The sequence below is a fragment of the Ceratotherium simum genome, chromosome 35, assembly GCF_057802395.1.
Source record: "Ceratotherium simum simum isolate JZ-2026a chromosome 35, ASM5780239v1, whole genome shotgun sequence".
NCBI classification, from domain to species: domain Eukaryota; kingdom Metazoa; phylum Chordata; class Mammalia; order Perissodactyla; family Rhinocerotidae; genus Ceratotherium; species Ceratotherium simum.
The window spans coordinates 28,353,791-28,376,457 of NC_141934.1; the positions used below are offsets into that span (position 1 = coordinate 28,353,791).

Sequence of the window (22,667 nt, forward strand, 5' to 3'; positions counted from 1 at the left end):
AGGGTCCAGCTCCATCTTGGGTCCGGTACCTGCGCAGAAGTCTCTGGGACGTGAGCCCGGGCGCAGGTCGGAGGAGCGGCCTCCCGGGCGCGGCCTGAGCCCTACCCGCCAAGTCTCCCCCCGTGCGCCTGCTCCCCGCGGGAGGGACCCTTCACCCGCGCCGCTCCCCGCACCCTGGCTCGGGCTCCGGCCCGGGGCGGGGCTGGGGGCGGGGCCGGGGGGGCGGGCGGGAGGCGGGGCGGCAGCGGCTGCGGCGGCGGCTGGAGAAAAGTTGTCCCGGCCAGAGCGCCAGCTGCCGCGGGATCCGGAGCCGCCGCGGCGCGCAGCCGGCAGGGGCGGGGCGCGAGCACCCGATCGGCCGCCCTGCCGCCGACTCGCTGCGGGGTCGCCCCGGGCATGGGGCAGCCGGCGGGGGCCGCGGGCGGGCGCTGCGCCCCGGGCGGGCGGCGGGCGGCCTGAGCGGCCGGGACGCAGGATGCGCGCCGAGGGCGCGGCCCCCGGGCCGGGGGCGCCGCTGTGCGGGGCGCTGAGCTTGGTGTTGGGCGCGCTGCTGGGCAAAGGTAAGGCGGGCCGGGCGGCTGTCGGCCGGCGCTCGGGAAGTTCCCCCCGGTGCCGAGGAGCCCGGGCGGGGGAGCCGAAAGGTGGGGGTGTCGTGGGGACCTTGGTGAGGGCGCTGGTCCGGCCAGGAGCGCCTCTACCCGGCGCGGAGGGGCGGACCCAGCTGGGCGCCGCGTACGAGGATGGGGGCAAATTCAGCTGGTCCAGTATCTCCGGACTGGGGATGCTTCCCGGGGTGAGGAGGGGGCGTGGCTGAGGGACAAGATGTGTTGTTCCCCACCCCTGAGTTCCATGAGGACTTAACCCCAGCACCGTCACACTGTGGAGCTGAGGGTCCGGCTTCTGTGCCCCCCCTTCCTCCCAGCTTTGCGCCCCCTCCCCAGCTCAGTCAGACTGGGACTGGAGATCCGAGAGGGCAGGCCGGGTCCTTTGCGCCCCCTTCCCCCAAGCATGGGGTCCCGAGAACCGACCTTGGCCCACGGAGAACGCGCGCTCATCGCGCAGCTGCCCGGTATCTCAGCTTGGCAGAAACCCGGGACCCCCACCCCAGGCGCCCGGGATTGGGTCCGGTGTGGTTTGGGAGCCTGGGAGGGTGGCCGGCGCGGGTGGGGGAGGTGGGTGCGCGCCTGGGAATCTGTCCTGGGCGGCCTCTTGCCTCAGTCTCCGCGTCTCTGCAATGGGCGTGATGACCCGGCCTTAGGATTTTGAGAATTCTGAGGGAACGCGTGGCGCCCAAAGAGCCCACCGAAAGTAGCTGTTATTATTATGACGGTTATTGTTATACGCGTGTCGGGCCAGGGTGGTCCCAGGGCCAGCGGTGGGAGCAGCGGGGAGAGGGGTCTCCAAGCCCGGAGCAGCCGGCGCCGCGCGCCCTTCCCCGCCGGGCACCGGCACCGGGGCCCGCGGGCAGGCGGGGAGGAGGCCCAGCTCCGCCGGGGACGGCGGCTGCGCGCACAGCAGCCGTGCGGAGCCCCGGGCGCGGGTCAGGGCGGAGGAGGAGAGCGTCGTTTTCCCGCTGCCCGCGCCCGGGCGAGGGTCTCGGGTCCGTTGGGTTAAGCGCGATGTGCACGAGTGTTTCCTGCGCCTTCGCGCTGCGCGGCGGGCTGGGCCCAGCCTCAGGCACTGAGCAGACGAACCAAGTCCACCCTGATGAGAATCACGGCCTCTCTCCCTCCTGAAGCTCCGCAGGCTGGGCTGGAAACGCATCGGGAGAGACAAGTTGCCAATTGATGTTAAAAAGTAGCGTTTGCTTTTCACAAGTCATTGCGCACCTTCTGAAATTCCAGAGAAATCTACTTTCCTGAGGCTGCAGGTTCTCAGACAGCAACTGGACAAAATTGCAGTTTTAAATAAAGTGTCCCTTTCTCCCAAGAGCTCCAGGTCAACAGGAGTGTGAATGTGTGTGTGAGCGCGCGTGTGCGCGCGTGTGAAGGGATGGGGGCACGTTTCTTTTTTTCCGAAAGGGCAAACATATCCAGAATCTGGTGCCTTAATTCTGCTGTTAGCTCTGGGTTCTATTATTTCTAGGACTCAGTTTCCTCAAATGTAAAGTGGCCATTCAAAAAGATCCCTTCCCAAAATAGTTAACAGCGGTCTTGGGGTGATAAAATGGCTTAATGGATAGAAAGCACTTTGTAGAGGAAGGTGGGGTCATTTTTAATTGAGCAGGGGTGAGAGCCCCTGATCAGGTTTTCTCCCCTCCTCCATGAGAGGATTTAATCAGGTGAGAACTCAGTGCTGAATGTGCTTTTTAAAGTAAGTTGTGGACTTTTCTTAATTAGAGCTCACATTTATTATTATTTTTTTCTATTTTACTTTTGATTTAGAATAGTGTCTGTTACAAATGTCCTTGGAGAAAGGGCTAGGGGCAGCAGTTTGGTTCAAAAGTGAAGGTGGGGGTTTTGTTTTGAAGATGCTATTTACACAGCAAGGATTGGGGGAGAGGGAGATTGTGGGAAGAGCATACCCCAGTCCTACCCCAAAGAGCCCCCCACCCGCCACTGGCTTAGTGCAGCCTCCTGTGGTGAGATTTTCTCCTTGCTTTTGCTTAACGGTCTTCACCACGTGGTTTGGGAGCATGTGGGTCTGTCTGCAACTATCCTCTGCAAAATATTTCTCATTTTGCTTCTTATGACCAAAAGCAGCAGTTTATTCCTCCCTCTGATTCCTCCACAAAGAAAATGTTTAATCCGTTAGATTTGTTATAGAAAGGAAAGTTTCCTGACCCTTGTTTAAATTTGTGCTGTCTTTAACAGAAAAAAAAAAAATCTCTGACTCTTCCTGCCCACGGATTTAAGTGCTGATTTCTGGAATCCTCAAAACCGCTGATCAATTTTTAACACCAATTCTATGTTTATTTTTGACCATGGATTTAAAGGCTCTGCAGTTCATCAGGGTTTGGAATAGAGTCCTTGTTCTTGGGGTTCCATAAATAGGCCAGGGCGTCGCAAGAACAGAGTCTTCCTAAGATTTAAGACCGGCTGAGGTCGGTGAGGTGAAGTGTCCTTGAGTTAGAGGTTAAGAAATTGGCCCCATAGAAAGCGAGTGGAAGGGCGGTGGTGGGCAGAGATGGTCTCAGAGGTGGAGGGATGGTTGTTAGTCACATATGGGACCCCTGGGAAGGTCAGAAAGGACTATAATCTCTTTTCTGAAATCTGCGGGGCCAGATGTGTTTCAAGATTTAGAATTATTGAGATCTTTGGATGACAATATAGGTAGGTAGGTAGATAGATGGATAGATAGATAGATAGGTAGATAGATAGGTGGATAGATAGATGGATAGATAGACAGACAGATAGATAGGTAGAAGCATAGGGTCATATACATATATTGAATAACACGCCCATGCCTGGTCTGGAGTTGTACCCTGTAATCGCACACATCGGTAATTTTGTATGAAACGTATGAGTATTTACATAAAGGAGGATAAAGACCCAAAATAGCCTCACTTCACTTTAGATAAGTGTGGCCGCCCAGTGAATTAAAAACAACCTTTTGGGGATTTGGAATTTCTGATAAGGGGTTTGGGGGCTGCGGTAGGTTTCATGAGTAGCAGGAGGTCATTAGGGTGGAAGGTCCTTCTCGGCTCCCCGTGTGTGTGCTGCCACCTGGGAATGATGATGGTGCCTTGTTCTGCCTACACTCACAGCACACACCACTCAGCACACTCAGCCCACGAGTACCTGTTCTTCCCATCCATCCCTTCCTATCCCTCAAGTTGAAGCTCCCTGCTGTGTAGAAGCTTCTTAGAAGTGATTCCAGCTTCTTGGAAGTTGTTCTGTTAAACCACCAGACCCTGGGCTTTGTCCTGGTTCTCTCCTTTAAACCCACTGCTTTTGACTAGTGCTTGCTGACTTCATGACCTGCAGACATGTTCTGTTTTGTCCACACGGTGTTAAAAAAAAAAAAAAAAGAATGGGCTCCCCAAAACTGGGAGAATTCACATATAAAAATCAGGATTTCCAACTTCTCTCAAGAGCGTGGGTGGTTTGCCAACCTCCGGTGCACATTCCCATATGGCTCCATGGTGCCGCGCTGTGCGTGGTGTCCCCCCCCCACCCCGAGGGGGTGTTTATCCCTCTCTTATCTACCTGCCCTTCCTTCCCTCGGCCATGTGAGTCTCCAGCTCTTCTTCCTTCGTCTCACTGTTCACTGCTAACTTAATCACAGCTGTGACTAGAGTCAGGCAGAGAAGAACTCAGAACTCTCAATTATATTAGCAGTTAGCACCTCCATGAGCGGAGGTTAAAACAAAGCCTTCTGATGTATTAGATATTTCATACATCCATAGTCATGAGAAGTGAGGTTAATAAACATGTCTTTGGTATAATAATTGGAGTGAAAGGAAGTATCACTGAATTAATGGAATAAATGGAAAGTCTCCTTGACAGAATATCTTTACAGCAATTTACTTTGTTTAAAAGTCAGGTTCATTAAGGTAGAAATTCCATACAGTAAAATTGACCCTTCTGTGTATAGAGTTACAAGTTTTGACAAATGCATATAGTCATGTAAAGACCACCACAATTAAGGTGTAGAACATTTCCATCACCCCACAAAGTTCCTGTGTGCCCCTTTGTAGCCTTCTCCTTCCCCTCCCCCCAGGCCTTGGCAACCACTGGTTTGTTCTCTCTCCTTATAGTTTTGCCTTTTTCATGATTCCGTAAAACTGGGGTCATGCAGTATGCAGCTTTTGAGTCTGCTGTCTTTCACTTAGCATGATGCATTTGATATTCACCTATATATCAGTAGTCTGTTCCTTTTCAGTGCTGCATAATATTCCATTGAATGCATGAGCCACCGTTGGTTTATTCATTTCCTAGCTGAGGGACATTTGGATTACTTCCAGTTTTTGGTGATTATGAAAACAGTCTCTATCAATGTTCACGAACAGGTTTTCATGTGAATGTGTTTTCATTTCTCTTGGATAAATACTAGGACTGGTATTTCTGGGTGGTATAGTCACTAGATGTATAACTTCATCAGAAACTGCAAGCTCTTTTCAAACATGGTAACATTTAGCATTCCCACCAGCAGGTATGAGAGTTCCAGTTATTTTGTATTTTCAGAACCACTTAATATTATCCATTTTGTTTTGTTTGATTTTGTTTAGCAGTTTCAATAGGTGTGTAGTGGTATTTCTTTGAGGTTTTAATTTTTACCATCGTGGCTAATGATGCTGAGCATTATTTCTTATGCTTACCTTTATCTTCTTTGGTGAAATGTCTTTTTCAAATCTTTTGCTCATTTTTTATTGGTTGTTATTTTCCTATTATTGATCTTTGAGGGTATTTTTTATATTATGGATGCAAGACATTTATCAGATATGTGTTTACAGATATTTTCTCCCAGTATGTATCTTTGGAAGAGCAAAGGTTTTTAATTTTAATTAAGTTTATTATTTTTTCTTCTTCATAATTATGCTTTGGTGTCACATCTAAGAAATCTTTGCCTAACCTAAGGTCACAAGTATTCTCCATACATCTATAGTGTTGTTCAGTTATTTCAAATTCCTGCTGAATTTTTATCTTTTTGTTTGTCAGTTACTGAGAGAAGTGTCAAAGTCTCCAACTAAGTTGTGGGTTTGTCCATTGTCATTTCCATTCTGTCAGCCTTTCCTTCACGTGTTTGAAACATCGTTTTTGGCACACGCACTCTTGGGATTGTCATATCTTCTTGGTGAATTGACTCCTTTATCACTGTGTGATATCCCTCTTTTTTCTTGGAAACATTCTGTGTTCTGAAGTCTATTTCATCTGATGTTAATATAGCCACCTCAGCTTTCTTTTGATTAGTGTGCGCATTGTAATATTTTTTCTATCTTGTTGGTTTTAACCAATCTGTGTCTTTATATTTAATGTTGGTTGTTTATAGACAGAATATGGTTGGGGTTTGCCTGTTTATCCAATCTGATAGTCTCTGTCTTTTAATCCTTGTGTTTAGACCATTTATATTTAATGTGATTATTCATATGTTTGTGTTAAAATCTACGATCTTGCTCTTTGTTTTCTTTATTTGTTCTTTACTGTTTTTTCTTCTTTTTCTGCCTGCTTTTATATTGAATATATTTTTTATGATTTCATTTTATCTCCATATTGGCTCATAATTTATACCTCTTTGAATTTTAGTCATTACTCTAAAGTTTATAAAATACATCTTTAATTAATCAAGGTCTACATACAAATTATGTTATATTACTTCAGATGTTGTGTAAGAACCTTAAAACAGTATATCCCCAAAGCTTTTTTCTTCTACGTATAATCCTTTTCAAGTGCATACATCTTACACCCTAGGTGTGGCTAAGAGGATTTTCAATTAGACATTATTTTTATATACTTTGAAGGAGGATAAAAATCATGGTTAATTGGCTTGCTTTATTTCTAAGTGGGTACTTCTGACATCCTTGAAATTGTTTTATCTGCAGGACTTTATTCTCTCTCCTACCTCTGTGCTGAGCTCAACAAAAATGTTTATACACCTTAGGGATTTAGAAGTCACTGCCTTTAAGGAGAGAACAAAGGTAAAGTACAACCCAGCCAGAGTCTGAATTAGCAAAATTTCCAAGGCAGTGGTTCTAGATTCTCTCCCAGAGTGACTGATTCCTTGTCCTCTGCAGTGTGTACATTTCTTCTTTCTGATTTAGGATGCTTTTAGTGGTATGTTAGGAGTGTTAAGTTCACACTGGCTAATGTCTGGGATCCTAAAGCAACTCACAGACTTGATATGGGAGACCGTGTCTTCTCTATGTAAAGATTTCTCTTTCTTCCTCAAGACCCTTCATGTCACCAGCCACATGGGGAGCTCTCACTGAAGGATTAATTAGGGAGGCTCAGTATCACAGAGGTGGAAGCTTAAGTTGAGCTTCTGTTCTGCCAGTTCCTAGATGAACTGGTCAGAGACTCTGGTTGTTAGCAGCAGAGACCTATCGGAGCCACCTAAGGAAGAAGGATTGGGAGCTCATGACCCTGAAGGTACGCTAAGGGACCTGGTTTCCTAAGAGTAGGAAGTTGCCTGTTCAAGGATCCCTGTAGCTGTAACTGATGTCTGGCTCCAGGGCGCCGCTGTTGGGATATAGGAGCTCCAACCATTTCATTTTTTTGTCTCTAGGTTCGTGTTTCAGATTCCAGGGAGAAAGAAGCCCATAACCTTGGCTGAACTTTAGAATCACCTGGAAAGCTTTAAAAAATGCTACTGCCAAGGCCCTACCCAAACTGATTGACCCAGGATCTTTGGTTGTGGTGGAGTGGAGGTGGGCACGGAGGCACAGTTGATCATTTTTCTTTTTTAAAAGCTCTTTGGGTGATTCTAAGGTGTAGCCAGTGGGAGGAACAGGTTGCCTAGGCCCGTCTCTGTCCAGAAAAGGTTAGGACAGTCTTATGGACAGTGTCACCTTTTGTATTCAAGGGTATTCCTCCCAGAGAAAAAACAACGAGCCATTACAAAAGAAGGTGAGATGGATGCTGGATGCGAAATCAGCAACGTCAACCCCACCAGCTCGGACCCCTGGTGGGGAAGCAGCAAAAATTAGAGTATAGGACAGCTCTTCTGAGCCTCAGATTTATGAATTGGAGATACTAACACCTACCGTGTAGGATTGTTGAGAATATTTAATGAAAAAATGGGCCTGAGACACTTAGCACGGTGTGTTCATTTCCTGAGGCTGCTGTAATAAGTGACCACAAACTGGGTAGCTTACCATAACAGAAACTTTCCCTCTCATGGTTCTGGAGCCAGAAGTCCAAACTCAGATGCCGGCAGGGCCGTGCTCTCTCCGAAGCCCCTAGGGAGGGTCCTTCTTTGCCTCTGTGAGCCTCCGTTGACTCCCGGCCTTCCCTGACTGTGGCGGCATCCCTCCAGCCTCCCCCTCTGCCTCACCTGGCCTTCTTCTCCCCACGTCTTTCCCCTTCTGTCTTATAAGGACACTTGTCATTGATTTAGGCCCCAGGCTAATCCAGGATGATCGCATCCCGAGATCTTGAACTTCATTACATCTAAAAAGACCCTTTTTCCAAATAAGGTCACATTCGTAGGTCCTAAATGGACATATCTTTGGGGCCCTTCAACCCATCACACGCGGTAAGATTTGGCTCAGTGAAAGTTCAATAAATCATAGCTGTTATTATATGTATACCTATTAAAGCCGTGGAGAAGAAGAATCACACAATATCATCTAATAGAAACCACACATAGATATTCTAAAAATAACTGAGGATAATGTAAAAAAAAAATTATCGAAACAAACAGTGGACTTGACAGTGTCAGGGAATAGGCAAAGCTGGTCCAGTGTGAGGTGTCCATTTATCATCCGCCTAAACAGAGAGCCAGCGGCGTGTGCTCTGAGACGTCCCTTGATGTGCTTCATGCTTAAATACAGCTGAGACATGCTTCCGTTTGGCTTAGTTCCATGATGCTCTCGATACTCTCTTAAACACCCGTCTCCCTCTGGGTTCGCAGAGTCATCAGAACCATCCAGGGCTGCTCCCATGTTTCCCCTGGGTTAGCTTTCTCGCCCCAATCTGCAGTTGACTCTTGTTATCTTTCTTGCTCGATCGGTCCCTCTGGCCTCTTAATTATAATGTTTGCTTTCTGCTGTGTTTCCACACCGTTTCTGTGGACTCAGATGCCGCAGAAGTGTGGATCCAACACTACCGGCTTTGGCTCCTGGTGGTCGATTAGCAGCTCTTTGAGGTAATAAGGGATTCGCATATTCTCAAAATGAACAAAGGAACTTTATAAGCAGTCACACTCCGCCCCCAACACACACACAGAACAGAAAGCTAGTTCTCCTTTTATCATTGGGTTCCAGCTTAGTGATGATTTTAAGCCAAATTTTAAAAACTCCCACCATGAACAGGATGTGACCCTGGAAGCATGATTTTGTCTCCATTGGAAACAATGAGGTTGTGTTCTGGGCACAGAGACACGTTTTCCCCACCTGCCTAATGGAAATGACCTTTAAATTTGCATCAAATCATTCAGTATATTAGTCGTGACTCCTTTAGTTGCAAATGCCAAAAAACCCAGCTTAAGCAAATGATGTCAAAGACACAATTTTTTTTTTAAGAAAGAAAATAAAAAGAAAAAGATGAGTGGAGTAAATGTATTAGGTCAGGGAACTGAAAAGTCCACGCAGGCTTCAGGCACTGCTGGATCCAGGGATTAGCCAAAGTCACTAGATATGATTTCTCTTCATCTCTTATCTCCTCTGTCCTCTCTGTTGGCTGCATTTTTGAGTGGTCATCATTGTCACCAGCAGCTACAGGTTTACATTCTGTGCACACAGTACACCCAACAAAAAGAAAGTGACTTCTCAAAGGATTGTAGAATAAGTTGGAGTGAATCTCATGGTGCTCACCGGGTTTCTTGGCCCAACCCTGAGCCAGTTTCTGTGATGGGAAGGAATAGAGTTTTCTGATTGGTCAGGTCTGGGACCCATCCATCCCGGGAGCCTGAGATCATCTCTATGCAAACTACTGTAAGAGAAAGTACAGAAGGATGGTGCCAAGAGACAGTCGGGCTGTATCAAATGAAGGGGGACGGATGCCAGGCAGGTAAGACCCTATCCAACCAACGAACAAAACAAGGGAGACCAAAGGCCAGCTGGGCAGCTGCTTCTCACAGGGGTACTCAGAGTTCACGGAGCAGCCCACGGGGAGGTCAGCTTGTGTCTCCTGCTGGATGCGTGAACACCTAAGTCAGGGACATCAGGGCCTTCTCCACGTCCCATTGCACCTCCAGCTCAGGGTGGCCCTCTCTTGTTTTCTGTTTGCTTTGGCATTCATTCATTCATTCATTCATTCCTCCCTTCCTCCATCAAGCATCCCTCCAGTACCGACTATGGACCGGGCACTGCAGCAGGAACGTCTTCTCTCATTGACCTTCTTGCAGACCTTCCCTCCTCCCTGAGGTGCTCCCCCCAGGACCATAAGGGGCTCTGGCTTGGGTTCCTAAAGCCTCTTGGATCCTAAAGCCTCAGCCATGAAGGCAACCCTAAAAGGCTTCCCTCTCTGGCATAGTCCTTTATGAGAAAAAAAATCCTGGGTGACGTCTCCATTTGGGGAGGATTTGTTCTGTTCCAGCTCTGTTTCATCTTTCCAGCTCCTAAGTGGTGATGTGCTCTTTTCTTCAATTTATGTAAATCTTCTTGGTCAGTACACAGCCTCAGGTCATCATTTTCTTTATTTTCCCTGTTTTAATTGTAAGCAATGAATTGACTTAGACAGCAGACTTTTCTCATTTGCCTTCAAACTCAACGTTTTCATCTATTGTGCTGATGTCCCTGCTACTGGTCAGTTGTCTCCTTGGCCGTGGCCTGGCCCTTGGACCTCCCTCCCGCCGTCCGTGCGCTGAGATATCTGCCAGCAGTGGCTGTGGCTGGGCGGTTGTCTGTTAGTTCTAGGGGGGTGCTCTCCCCTTCACAGAGGCAGGAAGTCTGCAAATACCTGCTTCTCACCCACCCTCAGTGTCTGGGAGGCCTGGGGGATTTTTTTCTCTCAAATGTCTTAACCTCCCCTTCTCCAAGCACACTCATCGCTAAGGGGTTGGGACTGTCACTTTCTTATTCACTTGCTGCTAATCCTGTAGAGACATCCTTACTTACTCAAGAGGACCAAAGCGTCCACCATCCTCAGCACACACCAGCTGCATCTGGGTGGGGAGGCCCCCCATTCAGACCCTCCTTGACCAGCAGTCAGATCGTGCTTTCCTCTGTTCAAAACCCTCCGGAGGCCTCCATCAAATTCAGAGCTGAAGCCACAGTCAATTCAATGATCTACAAGGCACTACGTGAACTCTGACCCCCAGCACCCTTCTGACCTCATCTCAACCCCCGTGCCCTCACACGCACAGTCTGTTCCAGTCTCACGGGCCTCCTTGCTGGTCCTCACCACCCTCAGGGCCTTTGCACTGGCCTGCGTGGGGTCACCTCTGGATAGCCACATGAGGCACCCTAGGCTTCTTCATGTCTCTGCTCAGAGATCCTCTTCTCGTGGAGGTCCCCCTTGTCACGCCATCAGCTTTTCTTCATTCTGGCACTTTCTATGCCCCTTCCCTATTTTGTTGTTTTTATTTGCACTTATCACCACCTGATGATCCATAGATTTGACTCATTTGTTTATTCATCTTCCTCTCCCCTGGAATTTAAGCTCCATGAGAAGAGAAAGTTTTTCTATTTTGTTCACTGTTCTATGTATCTGTTTTGCTCATTGGCCCTAGTAACTGACATCTGAGGCTCTTAATACTTGGTGAATGAATGAATGAACAAACAAATGAATGAATGACTTAATTCTGTCTTTGGCTTCTCATGGTATCTGTCTTTCACTCTGAGCTAATCTCTTAGATCTTGTAGCTCAGAAAAATGGGGAGGTACGTTTCATGTGCTGGAAATCTCTAGATTTCCCCATTTTATAAAGGGTCTCTAGCTGACAACAGAACCCAGCACCATCTCTTCTCTCCATCAGTCACTGCAGAAAATGTCCCTGTCAGGTGGATTTGAGGGGAGAATGCCAATAAGAGGTGATGCTTGCGCGTCCCGGCCAGAGGCAGCGTTTTCCAGTCACCGCCTTTGTTTCTGGGTGGCCCATCCTCCTCTGTGCCCCTGGGCCTCTTCCCCTCTGGTGAGAGACAGGAGGGCCCCCTGCTGTGCGGCTAATGGGTTCCCAGAAACGGCCACATGAAAGGAATCAACTGCAAACAGAGACCAGAATTTCACTGTAAACCATGAAAAGCATGCTTGATTAGGACTTTCTCTTAACAACTGGGTGAATTACTGAAATAATGGGAAGTGAGTGCAAATGGGGACAAGATGTCTTTTGGGCGTGATGAAATTACACTGAAATTAGTCATCAGATGGGGTTTGGTTCAGGTGTCCCATTATGACGTCAGGATTTCTTTTTTCAGTTATTCTCTTTGCCTGTTACAGTGTTGGATTCCACATGGTGGCTCTTGACAGTTCTGGGTTCCCACCCTTGAGGGGTCAAATGTCCCTTTCCCAAAACCCAGTAAACCCAGGGAAGGTCATACTGTGCCTCATTGGCTCTGTTTGGCTCATGTGCCATTTCTGAACAAATCAACCTGGTCTATAAAAGACAATGTGCTCTAATTATTCTGGCTAGGAGCTCTGGGAGGAGTTTGTGTAGGCTGAAAGTTGGGTGCAGAGGAAAATTGGGGTGCAACAGCCAGAAAAAGGTGAGTGATTGGGGCCAGAAACAAACAATACATATTCCTACATCCCCAAATTCAAGAGCATGAGCAACACAAGTGGAGAAGATGGAGAACAGCCGTGCACGCATGTCTCTCCTGCTCAGAGATCTCCCTGAGTTCATGCGTGAACAGGGGGCGGTGTCACGATGTGTCTCCTGGTGGAGTCTGTCACACTTGCCTGAACCAAAGATGAGCGAACCTCATCCATCACTTGCCTGTCAGCCCAGGCCCCTCTTCAACGTCAGAAGCAAAGTAAGACAGACACAGAGATGGCCCGAGTCCTGGTTGGAGACAAAGCAGGATCCAGAAGGAGCTTGTTTCAGCAAGTCAGGACCTCGGCCTCGCCTGATAGGTCCTTTTGGGAGGCAGGAATAAGGCGTGGTGTTCACACCCGCTTAGGTCAAGTCCCTGCTCCATCCTGTAGATATGAGCATGCAGGTGATCCACAGAGCCTCAGTTTCCGGGTCTGTGCAATGGGGTTGGGAAAACCTGTCTCACAGAGTTATTGACAAGGGTCCAGTGAGCTACTGTATATTTAGCTTTTTCTCTCATTTGTACATATTCCAGATACAGTCTCCATTCTTCTTCATCCTATTCTGTGCCCTGGGAGGCTGACCTTTGCAGAGGGTGGTTCCTGTGCCTCCTGGATTCCTTCTGGAGTTGGCCACTGGGGGCTCTGATGGGAAGTTGGAGAGCAAGAGAAGAGAGAGGCTGGAGTATCTGTCCCTGCTTGCTCCCTGTGCTTCTGTCCCCCATGACTCTAACTCCTGTCGAGGGGTTTCGTCCAAGGCTCCAGCTCTCCCTGGGTTCAGCACCACTCCCTCCTTCTGCCTCTTCCAATGATGGTTCTGTCCCCCTGTTTCTTATCTTTAGGCACCCAGCAACGCTTTTTTATTTTCTCCATAAGTGGTCCCTCACTAAAGGCACTTGAATCATCTGAGTGGGATTCTCTTTCCTCCTGAGATTGACACATAAACAAATAAAACTCACTCACACCTAGTGGAAAATAGTTGGGTGTTTGTTGTTTTTTGTGTTTAAACAAGCTCAAACATATAGAAAATTTTCAAGAGCAGGTGCCTAGAATTTTGTCCTCTGAGCCATCTCAGGGTGAGTGACTGAATAGGTGTTCCCTACCTCTGAATATTTGGTGTGTGGTTTCTTACCAACAAAGACATTCTCTGACGAAACCACAACACAGCATCAAGATCGAGGAATAAACATTGCCTCATGACCACCACCCAATCGTAGACCCCAATTTCAGGATCCCCTGTTGTCTCAACAATCTCCTTCATGTCCTGATTCTTTGTTTTCCTTGAATTTCATGACCTTGACACTTTTGAAGTTTAAGGCTAGTTATTTGGTGGCCCGTCTCTCAGTTTTGGGTTCATCTGACGTTTCTTCCTGATTAGATTCTGATTATGCACCTTTGGCAGGAGTGTCCCAGACGGGATGCTCGGCTCTTCCCCTGCATCTTATCAGATGGCGCATGATTTCAATCTGTCACAATATTAATGATGCTCGCTTGGGTCACTTGATTAAGGTAGTGTCTGCCAGGCTTCTCTGCTGTGAAGTTACTCTTATTCGCTTTGAAGTTAATAAATATTTTGTGAAAAGATGTTTACAGATGATGTAAATATCCTGCTCCTCTTTGGAATTTCAATATTTCATTCATGAATTTATTAAAAGAATGGGCTCATGGACTTCGTTTGTACTCTCTGACTTCTATCTCATTACTATCCAGGTTTATTTCTTTTTTTTTTTTTTTTTTTTTTTGTGAGGAAGATCAACCCTGAGCTAACATCCATGCCCATCCTCCTCTTTTTGCTGCGGAAGACTGGCCCTGGGCTAACATCCGTGCCCATCTTCCTCCACTTTATATGGGACGCTGCCACAGCATGGCCTGACAAATGGTGCATCAGTGCGTGACCGGGATCTGAACCCGGGCCACCAGCAGCAGAGCGCATGTACTTAACCGCTATGCCATGGGGCCAGACCAATCCAGGTTTATTTCGATGCTCAGAATATCCCAGATTTGGCCAGTGGGAGCTATCTTATCATGTTCTATGTCCTTTGGACATGTCTCATTATTCTTTACGCCCTTCCTTCCTTTCTGGATATAAGATCTTCCAGCTCATCTTGTAATTTCTCTGCCCCAGTCCTAGAGTCAGCTCAGTTCATTTTAGGGGGGAATAGTATTTAGAAACCAAAATCTCGGCTCTGGATGTGCTCATTGCTATTAGGGTGCTCCAATGCTCTCAGTGGACAGAGCCAGGAAATGCTTGTACACACATTCACACCTCTCTCCCTCTCTCTTAATCAGTGGTATCTAATTTCACACTGATATCTCAGTTCTAATCCAGCAGTACAGAGTTCGATCTAGATTTCTTCCTTTCTGTATTTGTAACTCCCTTCTCATATCTGTTTACCAGACCATTCCCCTGTTCCCCCTCCTCAATCCACTCAGCTGCCAACACCTCTTGCTGGCTGACCTCCTCGCCCCACTCATGCTATGATGTCCCGGGGTCCCCATCCCAAGTGGCTGTTCTTGTAGTCACTCGACCTCTGACGCCAGCTCTGTGCCACTCTCTTCATTGCCTGCCTTGCCAGGTTCCTTCTGATGGTGTTGGACTGAGCTATTCTGAAAGGGGAAGTGTCTGGTTTGTATTCTTATTTGCATAAATTTCACTATATTATCTCCTTAGAAAAAGTATATATATTTCAAATCAAAGCAGTATGCTGAACCTTCTCTATCTCAAGGTACCCTTCTTTTCAGGGGCGAATGGACACTGAGCAGAGATGACGATGGACCACACCACACTGACCAGCTGTCCTGTTTCAAAAACTCTTTGTCCAGAGGATGAAGGAAAGAGTGTGTGATGCCACTTTAATGTTCCCTGGTACACATTAGTGATTACCAAGACATGCCAGGTGTGGGGGATCCTAAATGAACTCAATTTAAATGTTTTTGCATTTATAGTACCTGAGAAAAGAGAAAGTATTTTTTATGCATCTAAAAACTCTTTTTTCCCCCCAAAAGAGTGTGTAGTATTCCAGAAGGGCCTTCTTTTGTGTGACAGATACACTCATTTATGTCCATTAACCTATTTACTCTTCACAGCGACCCCAGGAGATAAGTACATTGTTATCCCAACAGTTGGGGGCACCAAAGTCTTAATGATTCAAGTAAACCACGATGTTAAAAAAATGTGAAACGGCCCAGCTTTCAAGTTTTGGCAAATTCAAAATATGTTAAATGCTCTGTGGGATAAACAGTCTGGATTATGGCCTCAGGACAGCCAATATTCCAAGCCTGCCTTTGACCCCTCGGCTGTGGTGGGAAGGGTGCAGTGATAGAATTGGCTCCGTTTGGGCACAGTCACGTCTGGCCGCAGCAACAAGATCATACAAATACAGAAGTTCCCATCCAATCCACATGGCTGGAGTTAGGAGAAGAACCCTTCCCAGAGGAAGGGACGTGTTGGTAGTAGAAGAAGAGAAGCAGGGGTGCTAGGCAGACCAGCTAGTGTCCACTAACACAGGATCCTGATGTACTTGGTAGGTGGGGTAGAGTGAGTAGAGATGTTGGACAGGACACAGAGAGAGAGAAGGCTACGAAGGAGGATGTTAGCTGTATCAAAGGAGGATGCTTCTCCAACATCCTGTGGCCGATGTCTGTGAAGAATCTTGCTGCTTCTTTAAATACATAAATCAGAGTTTCTCAACCTCAACACTGCTGACACTTTGGGCCGGATGATGGTTTGTTGGAGGGATGACCTGTGCAGGACCAGATGCCAGTAGAACTCCCCCGCACCCCCCCCCCCAGTTATGACAACCAAAAATGTCGCCAGACCTTGCCAAATGCCTCCTGGGGGGCAAACTCAGCCCCAGTTGAGAAACGCTGGTTTACATAGTGCCAACTGTGTGAGAGTACTTCCTGCATCATAATTTTTTTATAAACTTTTTACTTGGAAATAATTTTAGACTTTAAGAAGAGTTACGAAAACAGTACAAATAATCTCATACACTTTTCACCCAGGTTCCCCTAAATTAATATTTTACCATGTTTGCCTTAGCATTCCTATTCTGTTTATCTATGTCTCTCTCTCTCTTTCTCCCTCTGTCTTTCTCTCTGTATATATATATATTTTACATGTGTGTATATACAAATTTTTCTGAACTAATTATGAATGAGTTGCACACATGACTCCCTTCCATGTGTATTTCCTTAGACAAGGGCATTCTCTTACATAATCACTCGACAGTGACCAAAATCAAGAATATGACATCATTACAGCACTATTACCTACTCACATACTTTATTCAAATTGTTGCTTTTTGTCTGATTAATGTCATTTCTAGCAAAATAAAACTAAGGTTTTCCAGGTTCAAAATCCAATCCAGGGTAGCGTTGAGTTGAGTTCCTTTAGTCTCTTTTAATCAGAAACAATTTCTCAGCCCTTTTTTGTCTGAAAGGTACAGGCCAGTTTTTTGGTAGAATGTCCCTCAATTTGATCTGTATTGATTTTGAGGTAATAATTCTGTTCAGTTTGAATTGATCTGGCCTTCTGGACATTAGGTCCTGAGTTTGGATGATTCTATGTGCGGTGTAAGTGTAGCGTCACTGCTGTCCCCAGTAATGCCTGCAGGATCCACTCTTCCCTTCAATGTCCTGATTAACGTGGCAGAAGGCCCCAGGAAGTTACTTGTAGGAAATCCCCCAGCACAACAAAGACAGGGTTGTGAATTTTATCAGGCCTCCTGGAAGGTGGGGGACACAAGGGACCCAGCATCCCTGCTGGAAGCAGTTGTCTGATTCACTCATGGGTCCAGCCCATGCCAGCCCCTGAAGCCCACACACCACTATGTTGGAGTGTCCCCTGTTATGTCAGCCCCTTGTCACAGCCTTCCCTGCAGTGACAGTTGAAGGAAAATCATGTCTTCTTGCTTCCCCTCCCACCTTTGCTGCCCTCAGCATAACCAGCTCTTCTTGGCTTCACGCTCTTGGAGAAAGTGCTTACACACACATGGGCGCACCCTCAGGACTAGACATTAGTTTCTCGGCACAAGGGAATCTAAATCCACATTTAGGAGAAAAAACAAAAAGTCCCCATCTCTGCGGGGCAGAGTCCTATTAGTACATCCATTTGCGTGAGTGAAGAAAACATTGGACATCTTCGTCAGGTTAATGGTGCCTTCACAGTTCTCCAAGAACATAGGGTACTTGGTTTGCAGGGGTGCAGCTGAAAACACACACACATAGACACACAGTCTCATAAAACTCACTTTGGAGGATTTTCTAAAAGAAAGAAAGTATGCCCAAGAGGTGTATTTAAGTTCCCATCTTCAAAGACAGAAAATTGCTGGTAACTTTTAAATCGGTATTTTCTAATTTGCAGTCTGTCCTATACGAGTCTCAACAATTTTGCCATTTATTAGTATCATCTGCACTTCCATTTACTTAATAACAGTTTTCTCTATCTCAAATCTTTTCTTTTAATCTGAGCTTTGCCCTAAGCAATACTTTCCATGAAAGTCACTGTTTTACATGCTAATTACGTTTTTCCCCCAAAATATTAAAATAAACACATCACTGATAACGTGCTTAAAAGTCCTGCTGTGTTTTACCCAAGATTATCTTGTGCTCTGCACTTGGGCAGACACTGGCCTGGGGCACAGCAGATGGTGGCAGGCAGATCTGCTTTCTTCCCCAAGATCTGAATTTCCTGATTGCATCCTCTGTCATGTAACTTGGAACCAGAGCTTCTGGAAATGGTGGAATTATTTCCTAAAATTCCAAAAGAGCAAATCTAAAGACAAGGAAAGGAACGTTCTTTGCAGCCATGTAAACACAGTGGAGCATTTGACAACAGGACACGGAGAATCCCGAGTGGTGAGTTATCATACCGGGAGGTCAGCCCCATTCAATTGTCATCAGGGGAGCCGCCTCCTTAATTGGGTGGTGAATTATTCCAGGACATTCCCAGGCTCTAGTCAATAAACCAATATCTAAGGCAGCATGTCCCAACTTTAAACATATACACTCTTTTCAAACAACTATAAAAATCCGGAGGTTTTTCTTTGCTCCTTCTCCCAGAGGGGTATACCCTTCCTTAAGATTCCTGCTCTGCCTTCTGCAAGCCAAAAGAACAAATATTTGAACTTTGCCTTCTATGGCTGGTCTAACATAAAATATGTTGTTTTTCAATTTCCTAATAGGAAATATTGAATAGCATTTTGAATGCTAAACGTACCCCCAGGATTCTGACATACACACACCCCACTCCCCAGTTGAGAATTATTGGCGTGAATGAAAGTTTACATCATTGCAAAAAGGAAACCAGCCTAATAGGTGGGGAGTGCGGTAGAGAGACGTGCCACACTCCTGGGGAAGCAAAGCACTGCGGCCTCTAGACCCGGAAACTAGCCAGATGACCAGCAAAAAGGGAGGACCAGGAGGGACCTGGGAGTCTTAGGGGAGGTTCCTGTGGTCTCATCCGGCAGCAAGGAGGAGATCCTAGAATTCTTCTGAGAGTACCGCTAAGGAAAAGGAAATATTTCAAGGTGGAATGAAATGGCCAGCTGCCGTGTGCTCATGAAGCACTTAGAAGTCCAGCCCTCCCCTCCTCTGGTCTAGGCCGGGTAGACTCCCCTAGTTCAGGGTTTCTGCCTCCACCCACTAGATGCCAGCAGCACCCTCTCCCAGCTGTGACAAGCAAAATCGTCTCCACACGTTGCCAGATGCCCCTTTCTTCTGGGTGGGCAGTTTCTGAGGATGAGGCTGTGAGCAGCTTGCAGCCATTTCGACTGCCTGGATCAAGCCCATCCTGCGGGAGGAACTAAAGCGGAAACAGATGGAGGAGAAGAAGAGTCTTGAGTGGGTTTGAGTCCCTGGCTTACTTCCTGTTTTCCCAAGGCTTGCTAGATTCCTGCGACTTGAGGGTACGCCCTGGGGTTCTTGCGCTAAATACCTGTGCTGGTGGACCGCCTGTCTGCCCTCAGGTCCGTTCCTGTTCCCCGCTCGCTTCGCCGTCATCGGGAGCTGCACCTCGGGGTCCTCTTGCCTCTGGTGCGCAGACACCTGCCTGCGTCAGGAGGTGGACAGAGACTGGAGGGAGGTCGGAGGGGAGAAGCCAAAGCTTTCCTGATCTTCTCTTGCTTTGCTTCTCGGGCTGCCTCTGGCTGGGGCTGGGTCTTCTCGGTGGCTCCTGCTGCCACAGGCAGCCCCGTCCCTCCGTGTCCCATTTTGTTCACCATGGCTGGCCCTGGCCTCAGGAAGCACCACCTCCCCCATTATCCCTCCACCCCTAGAGTTGGCAGTGGCTCCTGCAGTGGCTGATAGCTGGAGGTCTCACCATGCGTCTTTGGCTTCTTAGCTCTTGCATCCCTGTGTAATCAGGTCCTTGTGTTCAAGCCCCAGTGTCCAAATAACTCGAGCAGTTTCTCGTGGGATCCTGAAAAATAGCCTTTTTTTTTTTTCTTACGCGTGTTCAAGTTTGCTTTCTGCTTCTTGCAGTCAACAGACCCCAGGGGGCCGGCCCTGTTGCCTAGTGGTTGAGTTCAGCATGCTCTGCTTTGGTGGCCCGGGTTCGGTTCCCGGCATGGACCTATACCACTTGTTGGCGGCCATGCTGTGGTGGCGACCCACATACAAAATAAAGGAAGATTGGCACAGATGTTAGCTCAGGGCAAATCTACCTCAGCAAAAAAACAAAAGACTCCTGACCAAAAATGGTACAAGGAAATATACTTAGATGAGGCCCTTGGACACAGGCCTGTCTCCTTCAGATTCCAGCCCTTCCCACTCTGAGCCTGTGTTTGTGTCAATTGAAAGGAGGCTGATAATGCCTGCCCAGCCCCCACCCCGAGCAGATGGGAGAAGTGGAGTTGTCGATGTTTTTCTAACTTGCTCCACTAGAATGTAAGCTGCCCAAGAGCAAGGATTTTGCTTCTTTTGTCTATCCTAAAACCCTGCCACCTAGAGCAGTGCCGGGCACGCAGTAGGCACTTTATAGCTATCTGTCAAATGAATACGTAAGAATGCAGTGAAATAATTTAGTGGGTTCCCCCAGCATTTCTTTTTAATAAATGGGGTAGAATAGAAACTCTCAGAGTGCATTTCACGCGGTAGATCTACATATGTGTGTGTGCGTGCACACGCTGGCTTGCATTGTATAATGCATTTCGTATAATAGATCTTGATAAAAATGTTTAAAAGCCAATAAGCAAGCCCACAGGTCAGCTTTTCCTAAACAGAAAGGAGCTGTGTGCATCTAACCACGTAGTGTCTCAGCATAGAGGAGCCCCCTTAAATTCCAGGTCCCAGTCACCAATCTGGCTTCATTTGCACCCCCGTGTCAACCCTACACTCCAGCCATTCCGAGTCACTGAATCCCCTAATCTTAGGAGACTGTTTCATGTGGAAATTGTTGCTTGTTCACAAATGTAATAAAGGATTAAAAACAAAAACTTTTGGTGATAAGTAAGAAAAGTCACAGGGCAAGGAGGTTTTATCTCTTTAATGCAAAATATCACTCCTTCCTCCCTCAGCTTTTGCGTAATTGGAGATATTGGGGGGAGGGGTGGACAGGAAACGTCTTTCTGTCTAGAGCTCACTCCATACGGAATTTCAAAGCACCTGGGGACACTTGAGTGTCGCCATCTATTTGTGTTATAAATCAGGACTGATGATTTCTTCTTCTTTAAGGGTTTTCTTTTGCTGGTGGATAAAGACAGAAGCTGGAACTTGTTTTAGTTAGAGGAAGAACATCTTTTTTGAAGTCTTGCCTCCACTTTCAGGAGTGGAACTCAGTCATAAACTCCCAGGCCTCTCACCGTCTTTATTTCTCAACCCGCAAAGGTCAGGGATAATTCTCGATGACCAGGAAGGAACGTTCTGGTGACAATACAGCCTCCCTGAGAATAAACCAGAGCGTCTATCTTGTGCATCCTCCTTGTCATCTCCCTGGGTTTTATTTTAATTGCCGTTCTCTCAGAAAGGGCAATTCCTATTAAATTATTCATAGTGGTATAATGTTTATGTGATCAGAGTAATTATTATAATTATGCATTGTGAATTTTCATAATTAATGACCTCATTCAGATTTCATTTGGTGCAGAGTATTTCCAGAGGGGAATCAGGTGATGGGATCTCCTGAGGAATCAGAATGAAATAAAACGGTGACCTATCTTGGGTTTTGCTCAGAAGTAGAATCTTTAGTTCTTCACCGCCAGGAATGGGGATGGGAGGCATCTTCAGGAGAACTGGAAGGAATGGGATGCATTTCTCCGAGTGTATTAGAGGCTCCCAGTTCAGCATCTCTCTCAACAACCCTCCCATGTGACTGCCCAAAGGTATCCTGCTGGAACCGTGAGATGATTGAGGGGGAACGGGCATATGGCTCACTTCCCATGATGCTTTTGACGAGAATGGAACCTGCCTGTCTCTCTTCTTATCTGAGTCTGCGCAAACCACCCAACAGCACTCAACAACAGCAAACCCACTCCCCATGGTTCCTGATAGCAAGGTGGCGTGACCAAGGACTCAGGCTTCAGCCAGTCATCCTCCTCTGGTTCCTGAAAGGGGATAAAATGCAAGCCATTGCGGAGATGACTAGTGGTGCATCCTGAGCGTGGGAAGATGCTTGACGTTTTATGATTGACACTGTAGTCAGATTTCAAGTATTTTATTTTAATGTCTCCATTCCCCCATCTTTGACTTGTATCTGAGGAACCAGTGTTTGCTGTAAGCCCCAAATAAATATTTTGTGTAGCTGTTCCCAAAGACTTTTCACCTTTATTATTCCATCTCAACCTTGAACTAACTTGAGAGTAAGGCAGCTCCCTTCCCATCTTACAGATGAGGACACTGAGACACTTAGTGTTGCACAGAAAATAAGTGATGACCACCTTGAGCTCCTGACGTCCAAGGCCCTCTCCACTCTCTGTGGGGTGTGACCTAACCCTTAACCAGACTCTCAAGGTTTTCTGCCATGTGCCTTTCAGTGCTCTCAAGGAGGAGGCAACCAGAAAAGGAAAAAAAAAGACCTATGTAAAGTCTTGCTCAGTGATCAGAGATCAGTCCAACCATGTTGTTCAGTTTTAAGTACCAGCTCAGTATCGGCAAAGTCAGGTTCTCCTGACCTTCCTTCTTTATCTGTACAGAGGATTGCTCTTTTCAGGTCACATAGTTGTCCATTCCTCTGTCTCTCCCTCTACCCTGTGATTTCTTGAAGACATGGACCATGCCACATTAATTGCCATATCTTCAGGATGTTACTGAGTCTCCAAAGCATAGTAAGAGTGAGACACTTCTTGAGAGAGTGAATAAACATTGTTTCCCTCTGTACCACTCATTGCCTCCCTTTCTTCCTTGTGTCCAATCTCTTTGTCTCCTATATTTGCTGCAGTAG

General features: G+C 47.0%; 1 protein-coding gene across 1 annotated transcript in view; it reads left to right on the top strand.

Moving 5' to 3' along the window:
- The first annotated feature begins 333 nt into the window (after positions 1–333).
- The window catches only part of TMEM132C (transmembrane protein 132C), a 356,494-nt gene continuing 334,160 nt past the window's right edge, over positions 334–22,667 (top strand). Inside the window, exon 1 of the mRNA XM_014787243.2 lies at positions 334–560. Coding sequence (XP_014642729.2) covers positions 476–560 — 85 coding nt within the window. The 5' untranslated portion in view covers positions 334–475. The remainder of the gene's footprint in view (positions 561–22,667) is intronic.